General features: G+C 38.9%; 1 protein-coding gene across 2 annotated transcripts in view; it reads right to left on the reverse strand.

The window, feature by feature from the left end:
• Window positions 1–17936, reverse strand: part of KCNMB2 (potassium calcium-activated channel subfamily M regulatory beta subunit 2) — a 240228-nt gene that overhangs the window by 204432 nt on the left and 17860 nt on the right. Inside the window, exon 1 of one of the 2 annotated variants that reach the window (XM_053903620.1) lies at window positions 12090–12423. The exons of the other annotated variant lie outside the window; for it this stretch is intronic. Within the exon in view, the coding sequence (XP_053759595.1) occupies window positions 12090–12100 (11 nt within the window). The 5' untranslated portion in view covers window positions 12101–12423. Of the gene's footprint in view, window positions 1–12089; window positions 12424–17936 lie in introns of those variants that run through there. 2 annotated transcript variants of the gene reach the window in all.

A 17936-nucleotide genomic window follows, 5' to 3' on the forward strand; every position in this document is an offset into this window, starting at 1 on the left:
TTATTTCTTTGCGAGGAGGCTTCTGTTGTATTAGCTGGTGTATTCTGCTCCTCTTTCCCTTACTTTCTGCTCCAGAATCAAGTTTTCAGGCTTTTTTTCTCCTCCACAATAGCTAGTGACAATTAGAAACTGAGGGATAAAGCCTTTGTTATTCTGAGTTGTTAACAAAAGAAACTTTTATTTTAGCAAGAGCAAAAAGGCATCATTGCTATTGGTCAGTGTCCAGAGAGAACTTGGAAATATTTTAATTATAGTGAACTTGTATTGCAGCCGTGTTCATTTTAATGAAACTTGACTTTCCAGTCTTATCTTTACTGAAATATTTTCACATTTTCTCCACTCACTTTTTCCTTTCTAAGACTAAATACAAATGCACTTTTAGGAACGTGTGTGTGTGTGTGTGCGTGTGTGTGTGTGTGTGTGTGTGTGTGATTAAAAAATGATGATTAAAACATGGTCTTCCTTGGAGGGTTATAGTTTGTCTTCCTACCATAATTTTAAATACATGAAAACCGGAAAACCTTGAGAGAGAATCTTAGGAATGTAATTTTACAAAAATTGGTGAGAGGCTGAACTTTCAAGATGGTAATGACTTGTAAAGGGCTGAAAATAAATTGAGGGGCCACAAACCACTTCACTCTGAGTATTAAAGGAAACATCATCTACTGGAGAAAGAACCAATGCAAACCAGCCTAGATGTGATAACTACCAAAAAGGAAAACAGATGTGGCTACATTTCGGGTATCTTATTCAATGTCAGGAAGGGGAAACAATATTACAATGGGTACTATAGGAGGTATAGTTCCAGGTAATAACATGATATTTTGTTTTATCTTCAGCCCCTTTATTGTGTGAATAACGAAAAATGCCATGCAATAAAAAGATACAAGTTGAAGGAAGCATAGGTGAAGAAGCCATTGCCAGAAGCAGTCCTGCATCATCTCCTAAAATCACTGAATTTTAAGATAGAAGTTCTGATGTTTTTATTTTTATTTATTTATATAAAATTTTTGTTTTTAATGTTTATTTATTTTTGAGAGAGAGACAGAGAGACAGACAGAGTGTGAGCAGGGGAGTGGCAGAGAGAGAGAGAGAGAGAGACAGAATCCAAAGCAGGCTCCAGGCTCTGAGCACAGAGCCCAATGCGGGGCTCGAACTCATAGACTGAGATCATGACCTGAGCTGAAGTCGGATGCTTAACTGATCCAGGTGTCCCATGATGTTTTTAACTATATCAGGTCAAAGACAAGTCTCCTGCTCTAAATACTTATATAATTCTTGACAGTTTACAGTTTAAATGTATACAAATATACAATTATATAATTCTTTACACTATACAATTGTGTATAAGTTATCCCTTTAAATTAATGAGTACTCACAATGTTCAGTGTACTATATTATGAGGAAAACATATCCTCCACCCTGAGAAAGCTGAAATCCTAATAAGGTCTGGGGCATGTAAACCACTGACTATAATATTAAAATTTTTTTTATGTTTATTTTTGAGAGAGAGAGAGAGAGAGAGAGCAAGCGAGCAAAAGAGCAAGTGGGGGAGGGGCAGAGAGAGGGAGACACAGAATCTGAAGCAGGCTTCAGGCTATGCTGTCAGCCAAGAGCCTGAGCTCAAACTCACGGACCACGAGATCGTGACTTGAGCTGAATTGGATGCTTAACTGACTGAGCCACTCAGGTGCTCTACCACTGACTATAATATTATTGAGGCTCAAGGAAGGAACCAACAGAGGCTATTAAAATAATTTACAGTAAGGGACTCTAGTTGGCATCTATTACTTTAGCTTTCCTTCATCTTTCTTTTGGAGATTGCCCCTTTCTCTCATCATATGTTTCTGGTAGGGCTATCAATCACAGAGCACTACCCCCACCTCCCCCCCACCCCCCACACACACCCCATCCCGATGTGGTCACATGAACCAAGGTGGCAAATCAGAATGCCATGATCAGTGCAGGGCCAGTCAAATCTAAGCAGAGTCACTTGGAACCTATTTCTGGGTAATTATTTGGATGTTTGAAATCTTCTGAGGGCAAAGTCTATGTAAGTCAGAAGCTGCTGGTGGCTATCTATTCTTAACACATGGAGAGAAATTTCTAGAAGATGCAGCCAATCTGAAAGAAAAGCCAAGAAATGAATAGAGGACATTTTTGAGCAGATCTAGCTATGCCAAAAGTAGTCAACCTCTGACATTTTTACTTATATGAGCCAATACATTTTATATTTGCTTGGATGTGTTTGAACTGTGAGTTCTGAATAACAGACTCCATTCTTTTGAATCAGGTCCTAATTTTATCTATCATAAAGATTTCTCTGTGCATTCCAGTTAGGATTCACATATTTACTAGTTCAATAGGGATTTCTTGAGTGTCTTTCAAGCTAGAGAGGCACTGGTTATTCCATACTTTTCTCCCTTTTACCATTTCTCTTAAGTCTCTTAAGACTATTAAAGTGATTGAATATGCCCATGGTCATAGCATGAATGTCATCAGAAGGTTTTGTACTCTTTCAAAGAGGAGCTTTTCTGTCAGCCATTGTGGATGCTCAAGGTCTCACTGGCATTTATAAGAGTGTATTTGGAGGGATTCACATTTTGTCTGTGATTTCAAATGAATAAACAGAGAAATGTCATGGAAGAAACAGCAGAAATATACTTGCAAGCTAGCATAGTTACACTTACAGAAGTGTAGTGATTGGTCCAGTTTCAATAATTTTTCAACAGCTTTTTAAGTCTGAAACATTTGTGAACTTTGACCCAGATAAAATGGAAAAAAAAGACATTATTCTTTCTGCCTTTTGATTACATATCTTCTTCTTCATCTGTGTCTGATTATATATTGTGTTATAAACCAAGTTTTCATATTCATAGCAGCATCATATAGGCTTTCCATATGTTCACTTTTTAGATAACTGAAAATTATTCCCTTAAGTGACACAGTTGATTTATAGCATTAAACTGCTTGAAAGGGATCTTTAAAAGTTAACTATATATTTCCATGTTTTTTTCAAAAGAAAGTATAATAACAATATAGCTATTATTTTTTTAATAAGTGGATTCCATGTGGCAATCCCTTTGTTAGCCATTTATATTTAACATCTCCTTTAGAACTACTCCTATGATGGAAGAGATACACTCTTTATGTAAGAGAGGAGTAGACTGAGGATCAGAATGGTTAAGTAACTTAACCAAGATCACAAAACCACAAGGAGGCCAAGCTGGAATCTGAACTCAGATCTGACTCCATGGCTGCTATTCTTATCACAATGTCATGATTAAGAACATCAAAGGTGGGGCGCCTGGGTGGCTCAGTCGGTTAAGCGTCCGACTTCAGCTCAGGTCATGATCTCTCAGTCTGTGAGTTCTAGCCCCGCGTCGGGCTCTGTGCTGACAGCTCAGAGCCTGGAGCCTGTTTCAGATTCTGTGTCTCCCTCTCTCTGACCCTCCCCCGTTCATGCTCTGTCTCTCTCTGTCTCAAAAAAAATAAATAAATAAATGTTAAAAAAAAAAAAAAAGAACATCAAAGGTGTGCTTTGCAAAGATGTAATGATGATCTCCCTGGCTTCAGATACTCTATATTATCTGCCCTGGTGCAAATGGCCTCATGCTGTTCTTTCTTTTGATTTATGTCTGACATATATAATTTTCTCCCTTATTGTAAGAATGCTAACTCTCTTTTACTATTTTAAGTAGGCCTGGCAGAGGCAAAATGTGTCTGTCCTCCATTTAAGATGATTGCTTCTTAGCTGCTTTAAATCACTTTCTAGGATAACTGATCCCAGGCCCTCTGTATCCATGTGGAGACAATAATGATGATAATGGTGATAATAGGGTGATCATTTATCAAATACCTTCTATAAGCCACTAGATGTATTACATATATGGTCTACTTTATCCTCACTTGTAGACATTTCTTTTGGTTGCTCAGGACTTTTCCCACTTATTTTCTAGGTCTTAGGTAAATTTCAAACAGATAATATTGACTAATGGGTAAATGATACCTTGCTTAAGTGAGCTACTTAGACATATATATTCACAAAAATGCACACTCAGAAGCTCTGATTATTTACATTGACCTTTCTACCTCTGGTCAAATATTGGCAAGGGTAAAGATGGGAATGAGAAAACCCAGAATGGTGACATGCCAAGGAGATTTTCGATATAGTCATGATGTGTTGGTTGGAAAATGACTTAACTACTTCTGTTAAGTGCTGAAAGGTTTGAAGTAATCTTATTAATTCATGTGATTACTTGTTATTATGCATCCTCAGTACCTAGAGCTACAAGAGGCATGAAGTTTATCTTTAAATGAATGCTTCTCAATTATGCAAACACCAATGTGTTTTGGTATAATTTTTCCTGTGGAGCCATTAGGTGGTTAATCTGTAGAATATGAGTACACCTCTTAAAGTACAAGTCTGCTTGATGACATCTGCAGTTTGCATTGTAAATGCATCAATAATAAAATGATTTTGCTGAAATCGTCTCACCTGAGGAACATTCATATGAAGTTTTCTCAATTTGTATACTCTTATCTAAATATAAGGCAAGGGCAAGGGTTTTGATGTTTGTCTGATTTTTTTTCTTAATTATTCAACACTTTGTTCCTCTCTGACATTGGGTTCAAAATAGAAAACAGAGAGACAGTGTTTTTCTGGGAGGAGACAGGATGTATTAGCCAGCTGGGCCAACCTGTTTGTTTTCATTTGGGTTTGGATACATTTAAAAACACATTTTTAATGTTTGTTTATTTTTGAGACAGAGAGAGACAGAGTGTGAGAGGGGCAGGAGCAGAGAGAGATGGAGACACAGAATCCTAAGCAGGCCCCAGGCTCTGAGCTGTCAGCATAGAACCTGATGCAGGGCTCAGACTCAACAAGCTGGGAGATCAAGACCTGAGCCCAAGTAGGGTGCTTAACCGACTGAGCCACTCAGGTCCCCCTGGATACATATTTTTAAGTGACTTATATATTCTCTATGAATTTTCTCTGAGCTAAAATTGCCAAGTAGGTTTGTATGTACAAGCATGCGTGTGTATTTGTGTGGTGTATCTAGATGCTGCCTGCTTGAATGCTGTGACCATTGAACTTTCCAGAAGTGACTTACATCTGTATTTGAACCTACATAGACAAGTAGCTAATAGTGACTCTCATGATGGAGTGATTCTCATGATATTTTCCTGTTAGTAGGAGCCCACCCTGCTTTAAAGAGATCATTCACTACCACTTTATTTGTCCACTCTTGGTATCCTTGGAACTTTGGAAATATTTTTGGGTGTTTATATTCATGTTCTACTCAGTCCTGGTTGCCTTGTTTCAGAAATCTGTATCTCATTAGTATCTATAATCAACAGTGTGGTTAAATACTGTATTTCTAAAAATCAGTTCTTCTGCCTGCCATGGAATTTATGCTATAGAGATGTGATTTACTAGAACCCTGATTTTCAGCATGATGCTATCGGAGAAAAGCCAGAGGAGATGCTGAAGGTTTAAATTTGTAGATATAAATGTGTTGACAGAGTATGTGGAAGGGGTGTAATCAGTGGGAGCTATGTGTCCCTGACCACGTCTGGTGGGGTAACTTAATAGAGTAGTTGGAGCTGCTATAAAGAGCTGAATTCTCGGGAGAACAAGCTGATGTGACACAATACAGTTTAGCATAGCTCTCCATGTCTGGAAGGGTGTATTCTTTGGCAGGGAAGTGCATTTATAGTTGCTGCCATGGCCTCCATCCATGCTTGAATTGATTTTCCCTAGAAATTTTTCACTTTTTCTCCCAGGTAATTCTACTTTGCATCATTTTCCGCCCTAGATAGAGTAAACTCATTTCAAGAAGGGAGAATTCCCAAATTGTAAACTTAGAAGTCAATTCTGGAGGAAGCACTGTGCTGAATTCTGACTGCCAGCTGCTGCTTGTGTGACTTTGGGCTCATTATGACTTTCCCTCTTTTTTAAAATGGAACAGCACATATTTGTCTAAAATAGTTGAAACAATATGGGCGCCTGGGTGGCTCAGTCAGTTAAGTGTCTGACTTCAGCTCAGGTCATGATCTCTCGGTTCGCGAGTTCGAGACCCACACTGGGCTCTCTGCTGTCGGCACAGAGCCTGCTTCAGATATTCTGTCTCCCCCTCTCCCTGCCCCTTCCCTGCCTCACACACTCTCTCTCTCTCAAAAATAAACATTAAAAGATTATAAAAAAATAAATAGTGGAAACAATACAGAAGAGCAGGAAGTAGAAAGTGGTCCCTTCCGCCCTAGCTCCTCATTCTCCTTCTCTAGATGTAACGACTACCAGTCACTCAGTTTATATGATTCCAGACCTTCCACTATGTACATACAGGTTTATATACTTTTTATGAATAAAAAGTTGACTTTGCTACATACGTTTTGTATCTTGATCTTTACGCTCAAAAATATTTCTAAGATATCCTTCTGAATGAGTTTAATGTCATCTTTTTCATTGTTCTTATTGCATTCAAAGTGTTCTAGAATACAGTTGTATCCTAAGTTATTTGACTAGAAAATACTTGGGTGTCCTCAGATGTCCAACATTACTAATAATACTACAATGAAGACAAATGCACATAATATCCTTACACACTTGTGAAAGTATTTCTGAGGAATAAATGGCTGCAAATGGAATTGCTGAGGTAGTAATTTTGCTCCTTAAAAATTTTGATAGATTCTGCTGAATTACTCTTCAAAAGTTTTTATTGATTTATAATCCCTCAAAAGTATATATAAGAGCTGAATGAATTTATTAAATTGAACTCTATTTTTCTTTTGTATAAAATGGCACTAAATTACCTTTTTGTTAAGGTTAACCTGAGAATTAGATAAAATAACACAGGTAAAGTAGCTAGCACTGTGCCTGACCAAAAGTGGATACTTCAGAAATCTTTATTTTCTCCAAATGCTCCATTTTGCACAAAGCAACAATGAAGCAATTATTAAAGAAGTCCAATTTTCCCACCTGGGTCATACCCAGTGTTCTCAGCACTCCAGTATTCATACCTATATCAGTGCTGAGCTTCTTAATTGAGTAAGAGGTCTGGTCACTATTGTCTTTATACTGGTCATTATCCTTCTTTGCACATGATGCCCATTGTAATCAGAATTTAGGTATTTTAAAAGTATTTTGCAAATGTCTCCTCAGTCTTTTGTTGTGCCTCTTTGTTTCCATGTAATTTAGAGTTTTGAGACCTGGAATTCTATTTTGAGTGATCAAACATGAAAGTGCTCACATCTGTTTGGTTTGACAAAAAGTCATAAAGGAGGGTTTGAGAGATTGGTAGATGCTAAATTTTGATGCTCTCATTGTGTCTAAGCCATTCACTTATTTGTAGGAGGTCTCTGGGAGCATTCTGGCAATTCCATTCCAGAGCGCCCACACTTCCATTGCGACCTCCTTCACTTTATATGGTTGTATATACCTCCCCTGTACTTCAGTTGATGCTTGTATATTTGTCTGAGAAGTGAGATGTGATGCAGGGCCATCCAGTAGAGGAGAAATGTCTTTCATATTTCATGCACATACAACTGAATCCAAGTTTACAATTTACCTTAGAGAAACATCCAGACCTGGATACTGGTAATCTTCAAGTCTCAGTGGATTTTCTGTCTGTCAGTGTTCTGGCCCTCAATCATCCCTACAAGATGCCCACCCTCCGGTCACCCACCTCATTTAAGCTCAGTTAAGCTTTGGACAGCTCTGAATATCCAGTGCATTTTATTTTATAATAGACACTTCTGCATTGCTTACTCTGTGCAGACACTGTTGTGGGCGCTTTATAAATATTAACTTACTTGATCCTTAATGGCTGCCCCTGTTTTTCTGGTTCCAGCTCTTAAGGAAAGATAAAACATTTCTAATCCCTTGTCTGTAAACCAGCCTTCACATACCAGGTTCCCCAGGGCCTACTCTTTTTCAAATTAAGGAATTCCAGCTCACTCACTTGTTCACATACCACACGAATTTGAATTATTTTATATCCTGACCACTCTCCTCTGAATGTCCTCTGATTTGTTAATGACTCTCTCAGAGATTGCAAGCTGTCTGGTTCTGGCCCACAGATGTGTTTTGCTTGGCACACTTTTTTATTTATTTTGTTTTTCAATAAAACAGAAAAAGCAAGAGAAGATGGACCGCCTTTCCACAGGATATGCGTTCTCCAGCTCCAGGTTTCTATGTAGCACCTATTGTTTTAGTTATGGCTTCACTCAACTTGGCCCCTAGAGTTGTCTGAGTTTGAGACCCTGCTGAAATACAATATCCAGAACTGAACTTAGATGCCATCTGGCCACAGCACAGTAGAGGGCATCCTTCATTCTACAGTGCTATTAATATTGTAAACTTGGATATATCTCTTACAACCAATTTTCTTGAAATGCATTTTTAACCCATATATCAGCCATTCCTCCACACCGCTTCTGAGGCTGGATTTAATCATTTTTACTTTCAGAATAAAAAATTTACTTGCACCAAATCATTATTGAAGAGTATATACTTTCTTGGCAGTTTAGAGATAGAGGGGAAAGAGATGGTTTTAAAAACCCAGCCTTCCCCTTCAGGTCTCTTCTCTTAGCCTTACAGCTCTTGGGGTCTCCTATTTCCTTATCCCTTCTTTCAGCACCAGTGGTTAACTTGACTGCTTCCTGCATCCTTTCCCAGAATCCCCTCTCTGGGGCTTCTCAATCTTTTTCCTTAATCACACAGAGCAACTTAGTCCTGGGCTAGCTGTGCCAAACTTGGTGCTCACAACTATTGTCTTCCCAGCCAACATCAGAGCCTCTACCTATCAGGAACTACTTTCCAAAGAAGGCAGCAAGTGACTCTCATAACCAAATGTATTTTTTCCTACTGCAGTAAGACCACTTGTTTTAGAGCTAGGCAACATGTCCAATCCAGTGCTCTCATCTTACAGGTGGAAAAACCCAGATCCAGAAAGGTCATATTAGTTAACTACCATAATGCAGCTAATTAACAGGGAGGTAGATCATGGAAGACAGCACGTCTGTATATATAAAATTGTGCTATATATGATGTTACTAGAAACTCTGTATTTATACATGAGCAGTCACTAATTCTATGTACAGTGAGTCTTGGGGCTATTATATTAGATTTGACCTTGTCTACACCAGAGTGGATCATTGCATTTCCTCTCCCCTTACACACACACACGAGTTGCTGTGTCCCAGCTTGTGGCTAAAAGGCTGCTGTATTCCTTTCCATACTGATTTTTGTCATAAAATGTCTTTGGATTTCCTGACAACATTTTGCAAAAGGTAAAAATTACAAAGTAAGCATTTCCAGCTACACGAACAGTGGAATCTAATGTAGCAATATTACAGAATGATGGGATTTTAGAGTTGTGAGACCTTATCTATCATCTAATCTGATCCTCCCCTGCTTTTAACCATGTGGAGATTTAGGTTCTGAAGAGATCAGCCTTCTCTGAGAGCCATAGAATCATTTAGTTTCGGAACCAATAATAGAACCAGGCTGTCCTAACTAGTCCAGTCATACAACTCCATACAACTTCCATGTAAAAACAAATAAACAACAAAGCCTGCTTCTCAGCATTGTTTTGTGTTGATTGATAGCAAAGGGGATCATGTGCCACTTACAGTAATCTCTTAAGATCTTATAATAATCCTTACATTATCCTGTTAAACTGGTTGTAGCTCTGTGCTTAATAGATTGAAATCTATTATTCATAATGCCATCTTGTTCTGTTCAAATAACATTATCCTTATAACTAAAATTTTATGGATTCATACTCCATTTCATAGCACAATGAGATAGAGTTTTTAGAACAAAGAGTTTTCATTTGTGAATTCAGTTCAGTAAGTATTTTGCAAGTACCTACTGTGTCCCTAGCATTATCTTTAGCCTTTGTGGTAATTCAGAGGCAATATATTGCACATGGCTTTTAGCCTCAGAGAACTAATATTGTGTTGTGGGTGTCTGGGTATCCAGAAACATCATGAGAATAATGTTCTTTCTAAGGAGGTGAAACAGTGTAATGGGTAAAGGCATGGACTCGAGGTCAGGCAGTGTTGGGTTTGCACCTTGGTTTTTTATTTACTAGCTGTGGTATCTTAGTTAACTCTCAGTGTCCTCATCTGGGGATAACAATAGCACTTATTTCATAGAGTTATTTCCAAGATTCTGTTAAAAGTCAAGAGTGAAATCACTTAGCACATGCCTCACATATATTGCTCAAAAATGTTAGCTAAGGCCATCACTCACGCAGGTGGAGTCAAGATGGAGGAGTTCATGGGACAGCCTTGCCCTTGGTGAATTGTGGATAACTGTGGCGGGGCCTTTATTAGGGATACCATAGGTGGTGGTATACTTTCAAGCAGTCAAAGGTTTTCAGAATTCTCCAGTGGGAGTAAACCAGTCTACAAGTGGGTTTTGACAGCTCTTAAAACCAGTACTCCACGGTTGGGAAATTGAAAAACAAAGCAAAACAAAACAAAAAAACAAACAAAAAAAAATGTGAGCTGATGTTTAAAATCTTTATTATTTTATGCCCAATGAAGTCTCTTTGCTCAAAGCACGTTAGAAAAACCAAGTATCTCAACACATTTAGGGGAAGGAAACTTAGGCTTTGGATCTGAAATATTTAGATTTTATTGGTTGATTGACTACTGGTTGACTGATTGGTTGAGTTCTGTTTGTGTGGCTCAGTGTAGCCCATTTGCCCACAACAGCAATCTAAGTTTTTGAGGAAGAATCCTAAGAGTAAAGTTGGGAATAGTAATCACTTCCTGGAGCATTATCTTCAATGTAATTTTGAATTATTTGTTCTTGTGAGAAGTGTCCTCCAGATAGAAGTCTCCCTTCCTTTGACTGTCAGTGTTTCCTGTTCACGGCAGGTTCTCAGACAAAGGCCTCCCAATTGGTTGTCAGTTACTGGTGTTCCCACCCTGCCTTATCTTGAACACCCTCTGTTGTTGCTAAAAAATTAGCCACTCAGAGGAATGCATTTGAACCAAATGGTACAAAGTGCTTTGGAAAGACCTAAAGCATTGTTTGTTGATCTAAGATAGTCAAATGAACTTCCTAATTACTTGACAACTTTTGTTTGCTTCTTTCCAAGTTCTTTTGTTCCTCGTTATATATTTTTTTCTCCTTTTTTTTTAAACGGAGAAAATAAACCAAATATAGGGAAGGAGGAAAGGGCTTTAACAATGCATCTGTATAATCTGAAAGAAAAAGATTATGCCTAATTTGAATGAAATGTTTCTTAAACAACTTTGCAGTCAGACTATTAATAATCATTTTGCAAAGCTGGTGACAAATACCAGAGCACACTGGAATATTAGGGATCCGTGAATTGCTGTCAGTTTGAATTTGTATATATTTTCTCATAACTAAAATTACTCTGATTTAGTTTGCAGAGGAAGAAAATCTCCTGTAAAGTAACACTATTGTCAAATATATTTGTGTGAGACCATTTGCACATATGCAAAATTAGAGATCTCAAAACATTCTTGGATAATTAATACTAGTAAAGATCAAAGACTTGTCTAAAATAATCAATTAAGATACCTTTTCTAGAGTTGTCCAGATGTTTGCAACTATTCCCCAATTCTGTTTGCATGTTTTGATGGAGCTTCTTTCAGAAAATTGATCAAACAGAAGAGAATTCTGGTAATAAAATAATTGAAAATTTAAAAGGCTGAGAAAAATCACACAACTCCCTTATATTAGAGTTGCAACTGTGACTTGTGAATGAACCCCACACCATTGTAAAAAATGAGAAAATATACACTAGAATCTAGAAACATCCTGAGTCCAAGAGAGACGAAAAATTACTTCCCTATGAAAGGAAGCATTCCCACAAGTTATCAGCTCCCTGTACTCTGGAGTTTTTGGTCCTACAAATCTTTCCAGAGTCAGGAAGCATTGTCTTGTCTAGTTTTCCATCCTCTAGCTATTTTCTGACACAACCAATCCGATACCATTCTCTTTAATGCTTCTTTCTACATAGTAACTATCACCAATTCCTCTGCTAATTCAAAAGGGTGAATGCAAAATAAATACGGTTCTCTGAGAGATTCTAGCTTACCTACAGTGCATGCCACTCAGTCAGCACTCTGCTCCCTCAGTTCTCCCCAACATGGCCCAGATGGCTCCTGAGATGACCCAAGAGCACACCGCACACTGGGGTAGGATCCAAGAAAAGGAGGAAAAGAGATAGGTGCTCAGGGATGTTTGTACCAGGACACAGTGCTCATTGGTCAGTGCCCTCCCTGGTTGTGTGGGACGTGGGAACAGAGCATTCAGCCGTGCAGGGTAAATAGCAACTAGACTAGTGCCTGGTGCAACTAACCAAAGGTGGTGACGAGGCCCCTGAAGCACAGAGCTGAGAGGGAAGAATATTTACTCCAGTGCTCCTCTGCCTTACAAAAGAAATCTGAAGCTGAGACATACATTTATTTAATTAAATTAATTTTAAAAAATTAAAAAAAAAAACAAAAACAACAACCCTGGAACTATGATCCATGAGATATTCTATGTAATTTGTCTTAACCTATTTCAGGATATTTTTGTGGAGGATGATGGCAACAATCAAAATACAGTCCGAAATGGAAAGGACTTGAGAGGTAACTGAGTTTAGTCTTCTCGCTTTATAAATGAACAACACTGGTCCTTGCATGTTATGGCCACGGTCCACGTACTGAGGCCCTGCAGTGCAGGTGAACACTAACCTTCTCACCACACACTGCCCCTTCTTCATTACCTAGGATATGTCTTTTTACACATTCATAGGCTCCATCTTCCTGCTTCAGGCTTGCAAGTTTCCATCCTCCTCTTCGGTTGTATTTCAAACAATGTACTGAGTGTGGCGATTGAATTATTACAGTTCTCTCTGTATTCTATGGGCCGTTTAAAATTGGCTTAGGTTAAAATGGGAAACTTCACACTAGTCGTAAGAAACTCTTAAGAGACACAGCAATTCAATCTGGTTCACGTAATAATAGCAATAAAGTAGAAATTGAACATTTTTTTTTCTCTCCCAACAAGCTAAAAACAATTTACAGATTTTCTTATTAATCCTCACAGAAGAGCTGTGACCATTTTCCTCACTGGAGACCTCAACCACCGAGGTCATGAGGCAGAATGCACAGGAACAGCAGGCTCTGGTGTGGGAATAAAGGATTTTGTTTCAGGGTCCCTTGGTGGTACTAATATGCTGTTTGGTCTGGTCCCTCTGAATTTCCATTCATTCATCATTTAAAAAAATTTTTTTTAATGTTTATTTATTTTTGAGAGAGACAGAATGCGAATGAGTTAGGGGCAGAGAGAGAGGGAGCCACAGAATCCTAAGTGGGCTCAAGGCTCCGAGCTGTCAGCACAGAAGCCGACACAGGGCTCGAACCCACAAGCTGTGAGATCATGACCTGATCAGAATTTGGACGCTCAACCAACTGAGCCACCCAGGTGCCCCTTCATCTTTTTTTTTTTTAATGTTTATTTATTTTGAGAGAGAGAGGGAGGGAGCGAGGGGGAGGGGCAGAGAGAGAGGGAGAGAGTGAATCCTTAGCAGGCCCTGTGCTGCTAGTGCAGAGCCCTACACAGGGCTTGATCTCACAAACTGTGAGATCATGACCTGATGACCTGAGCCAAAGTCAAGAGTCGGCCTCTTAGCTCCCTGAGCCATCCAGGTGCCCTGTAATTCACTCATTTAAATGGGAGGAGTTGGGCAAGGTGATTTCCAAGATGCCTTCATGGCAAAGTCTAAGAGATTTCACAGGGATTGGAATCCACAGCTTAGCTTTTCTCACTTTTGATACCCCTGGTTAAACAAGTTTTCCTTAAGGCTCTGTAACTTTACTGTTTTTCTAGATCTTTCCTGTTTACAAATTCTTTTTCTTCTCCTTTTCCTAAGAGGAACAGGAAAGAGAGTAATTCCTTTTTTGTGTCAGGAAGTGGCCCACCGATAGGGATAGAGAGGAGGAGGCAGTAAATGGACAATTACCTTATTTATCCCTGGTAGAAGCCTATTGTTCTTTGGGGTTTGAAGTTTCTTTCATGGCAATGTCACTCCCACCCTTTCCTCTAAGTCTCACATTCTACTTTTTCAGACTGAAAGCATCCATTATTTCTTCCAAGTTCTTTCTTCAAAATGTTTCTGCTCTTAATTAATCCTTACTCCTCCACCCCAATAGTACCATAATCCATTTTAGAGGAAGAAGAGCCTTTTGTCAACCAAAAGCAATGTTTATTGTGGCTTTAATCCAATATCCAGTTCTTCGGAGTCAGTGGTTTTTCTATCTGGATACATATTAGAATCACCTGGAAGAACTAATAAATAATACAGATACCTTTTCTACCCCAAAACAATTTAACCAGAATCTCTGCATATCAGAATTAGGCCTAAGTATTATTGCAAGGGTCCTAGCTGAGTTTAACATTCAACAGGGGTTGATAACCCAGTGCTCCCAGGTTTTGAAACACTTATTAGCCTTTGTTTATTCTTCAGCTTTAGTCCATTTTACTGGCTCCTTCTGGTCAATCTGCAAATGTGCTCAGCCTTCTGTTATCTTAATAAAACACCTTCTCTTGTCCCTCAAGCTATGATTCCTTGCATCCTCTTTCCTTCCACTTCACCCTCTCAATTGTTCTGCTCCAGGTCAGTCCTGAAATAGCTTTCTTTGAGGTCACCACAATGGCCAAAATAGTCCCTCTGTCTTCATCGTCCCCAGGCTCTCTGCAGGGCCTGACATTCCTGATCATCATTGCCTCTATGACATTCTGTCTTCCCTTGGCTCCTGTGATTCTGAATTCTCTTGGTTTCTTTCCCAGGTCCCCAAAGTTTCCTTTAAAATTACACCTCTAAAGTGGCCCTGAAGTGTAGCTGCTTCTCACAGTTGTATCCTAGTTGCTTTTAAATTCTTGATTTGTTCTTTCCCCCAAAGTGATTGCCTAAGTTTAAATGATCACATTTGTGAAAATGGCTCTAAAATCTGCATCCCTCTCCTGAGTTGCAATTTATATTTCACAAGGAGACATTCTTATCTGGATGTTTTTCCTCCATTTTGAACTCATGTGTTCCAACTGACCTTCTCCTCTTCTACCAATTCCCTTCCTTCTCTGTGATTCCCCACTGAACTCCAACCAACACTCTCTTCCCACTTTTCTGGGCTTAAAAAGTCTGGTTATCTGTCAATTTTCTCTCTTATTCACTCCTCATATCCCATGAATCCCAAAATTGAGTCTTTCTTACCTTTGTAATTTTTAAGACATCTGTTTCCTCCTTTTCACTTCTAATTCTTATCCAAGCTCTTGTCTAAAGCCACAGATCAAATATCCAGTCTTCTATTGGCTGTCCCAAATTCCCAGTCAAAATTAGCCTTTCCTTTCTTGGTGGTCCCAAAGCACTTTGTGGGTCTAGTATGAGATTTAGCACATAATTCTCTTTAATACATCACTGTGTGTGAAGTTTTCATTACTTAATTATAACCTCTCATTGTCAGAGACCATATCATTTTGGATGGAGTTAATATTAAAACAACAGACTTACAATTTATCTGAGTAAAGAACACATACACACACACGTACAATACAGTGGAAATGGTTATGCACCATAAAGTTTAATGTGGCATGAGGCTTTGTGAACGCAGGTGATCCTTTATCACCATGACTAGTTTGGATTGATCACTCATCATACCAACACATACTTTATAAATGTCATTTCATTCAAAATCCCGACAAACAAGCAAGGTCAATGTTATGGGAATTCATTTGACACATGCAGAAACATACCGAAAACCTTAAGTGACTTGGCCAAAGAAACACAGCTAATAATGGAAGAACAGGGGTCAAATCTAGATAGAGAACCTTAGAATCCTCACACTACATGAGTCCCTCAGATTAAGTCCCACCCTGTGTTCACATGCTGGGAGATGGTGGGCCAGAGAAGAAGAGCCTTGGCTAGAGAAAGGCTCAGAGATAGCAAAGAGCTGTTTTATTGCTGAAAAAGAGTAAAACATTCTGTTCTTTGTTTGGACTCTCGTTGTTGTTGTAATTTCCCAGGTGTAGAGTGAGCCTGAGTAGCGGGCAGTGTGGAGGGCTTTCAGTGGGCATGTGGGAAGTTACTCCCATGCTCTGCCAGCTCCTCTGGTCTGTCAGTCCACCACTCGTTTCCTCTCTTTCCTCCCTGAAGGCACTGTATCCAAGAAACACCCATTAAAATGACAAGAACCTTGGACTTGGTTGTATGTTCTGATCAGCTAAGTGCTGAGAAAGAATTTGTTGGATGGCCTTGTGAGGTCCCCTCTAGCTAACTCCCATCCATGTTAAAGTCACGTGCAGAGGGCAGGGACATGTGTCCTTTATACAACCCCCAGATGCTGTTGGTAACTGAGCAGTACTTTCTTTTAAGGGGTAATCAGTATTAGTTTGCAAGCAATTTGAGGGCAAAGGAGCATGTCTTCTAGTCTTTTTATTAATCTTTTTGTCTTACTAGGCTACTGACTCTGAATGTAAATTATACCTATTTCATGGAAATAGTGTGAATTTGAGTTATTTATTTTTAAGGAGAAGCAAAAGCTTAAGTGCCTTCTCTCAAAAGGGGCCCAATAATTGATTGTTTAAAAGAACTGAATTAAACTGATTTGCATTTGGGTTGCTTCTTAATCAGAGGAAAAGGAAGGAATTGTTTTTTCTTTTTCTTTTTAAAAAAATTTTTAATGTTTATTCTTGAGAGAAAGGGAGAGAGGGGAGGGGAGGGGTAGAGAGAGAAGGAGACACAGAATATGAAGCAGGCTCCAGGCTCTGAGCTGTCAGTACACAGCCCGACCCAGGGTTCAAACCCTCAATCCATGTGATCATGACCTGAGCTGAAGTCGGATGGATGTTCAACCAACTGAGTCACCCAGGAGCCCTGAGGAATTGTTTTTTTCTAACAAATTCTATGCGACCTTGATAAGAAAAAAAATTTTTCTTTAAACATAAATTTTTATATATTCTCCAAATCATATTATGATTTCAAGTTCTATTTCGTAACTGTAACAACAGATGAGGAAAAGGCATGGTGTTTTGTTACCAATTGTAGTTTCAAGATCTGGTTCTGATAAATATTTCAGGTTTGAATTCTTATTAGAAGTTCATTTAGGGGCGCCTGGGTGGCTCAGTTGGTTGAGCAACCGACTTCGGCCCAGGTCACGATCTCATGGTTTGTGGGTTCAAGCCCCACATTGGGCTCTGTGCTGACAGCTCGGAGCCTGGAGCCAGCTTCGGATTCTGTGTCTCCCCCTCTCTCTGACCCTCCCCCACTCATGCTCTGTCTCTCTCTGTCTCAGAAATAAATAAACATTTATAAGAAATTTTAAAAAAATGTTCATTTAAATTTACCTGCAACCTTAATGGTCTGAAAGTTATTATTTTAAATGCACATTGCTTTGGAATTTCTTGGCAATGGTGATTAAGAGTATAGACTCCGGAATCAGGACTGGATCATCTGAGGTTGAATGAAGGACTTAACACTAACTGTGTGACTTTGGACAAATTGCTGGACCTCTTTGTGCCTCAGTTTCTTTATCTGAAAAACAGAGATAATAAAACCTACTTGTAAGTTTGTCAATGGGATGAGATAACATAGAACAGTGCTTGACTCATGAATAAGTAATCAAAATTTGTTAGCCACTATTAATTTTAATAATTTCTGATAAAACAGTTTGGCTCTGGCATATTCCTTTTCAACGATTTCTTCCAATTATCTACTCTTTCTTCTCTGCCTACCCTTACTCCCTCTCAAGTATTTACTCTTGGGTAAACTGATTTGAACAATCTCTTGGTACCAAAAGAATCTCTGAAGCTGATCAGAAAATGCTCAGTGCTGGGTGACATTCCTATTGGCAGCCAAGAGCTCTGTCCTTTCTGTCTCTGAGTGGCCTGCCCATACATCTGC

This window comes from Panthera pardus, unplaced genomic scaffold (assembly GCF_024362965.1).
Source record: "Panthera pardus isolate Hobbes unplaced genomic scaffold, ASM2436296v1 HiC_scaffold_16, whole genome shotgun sequence".
Taxonomy (NCBI): Eukaryota; Metazoa; Chordata; class Mammalia; order Carnivora; family Felidae; genus Panthera; species Panthera pardus.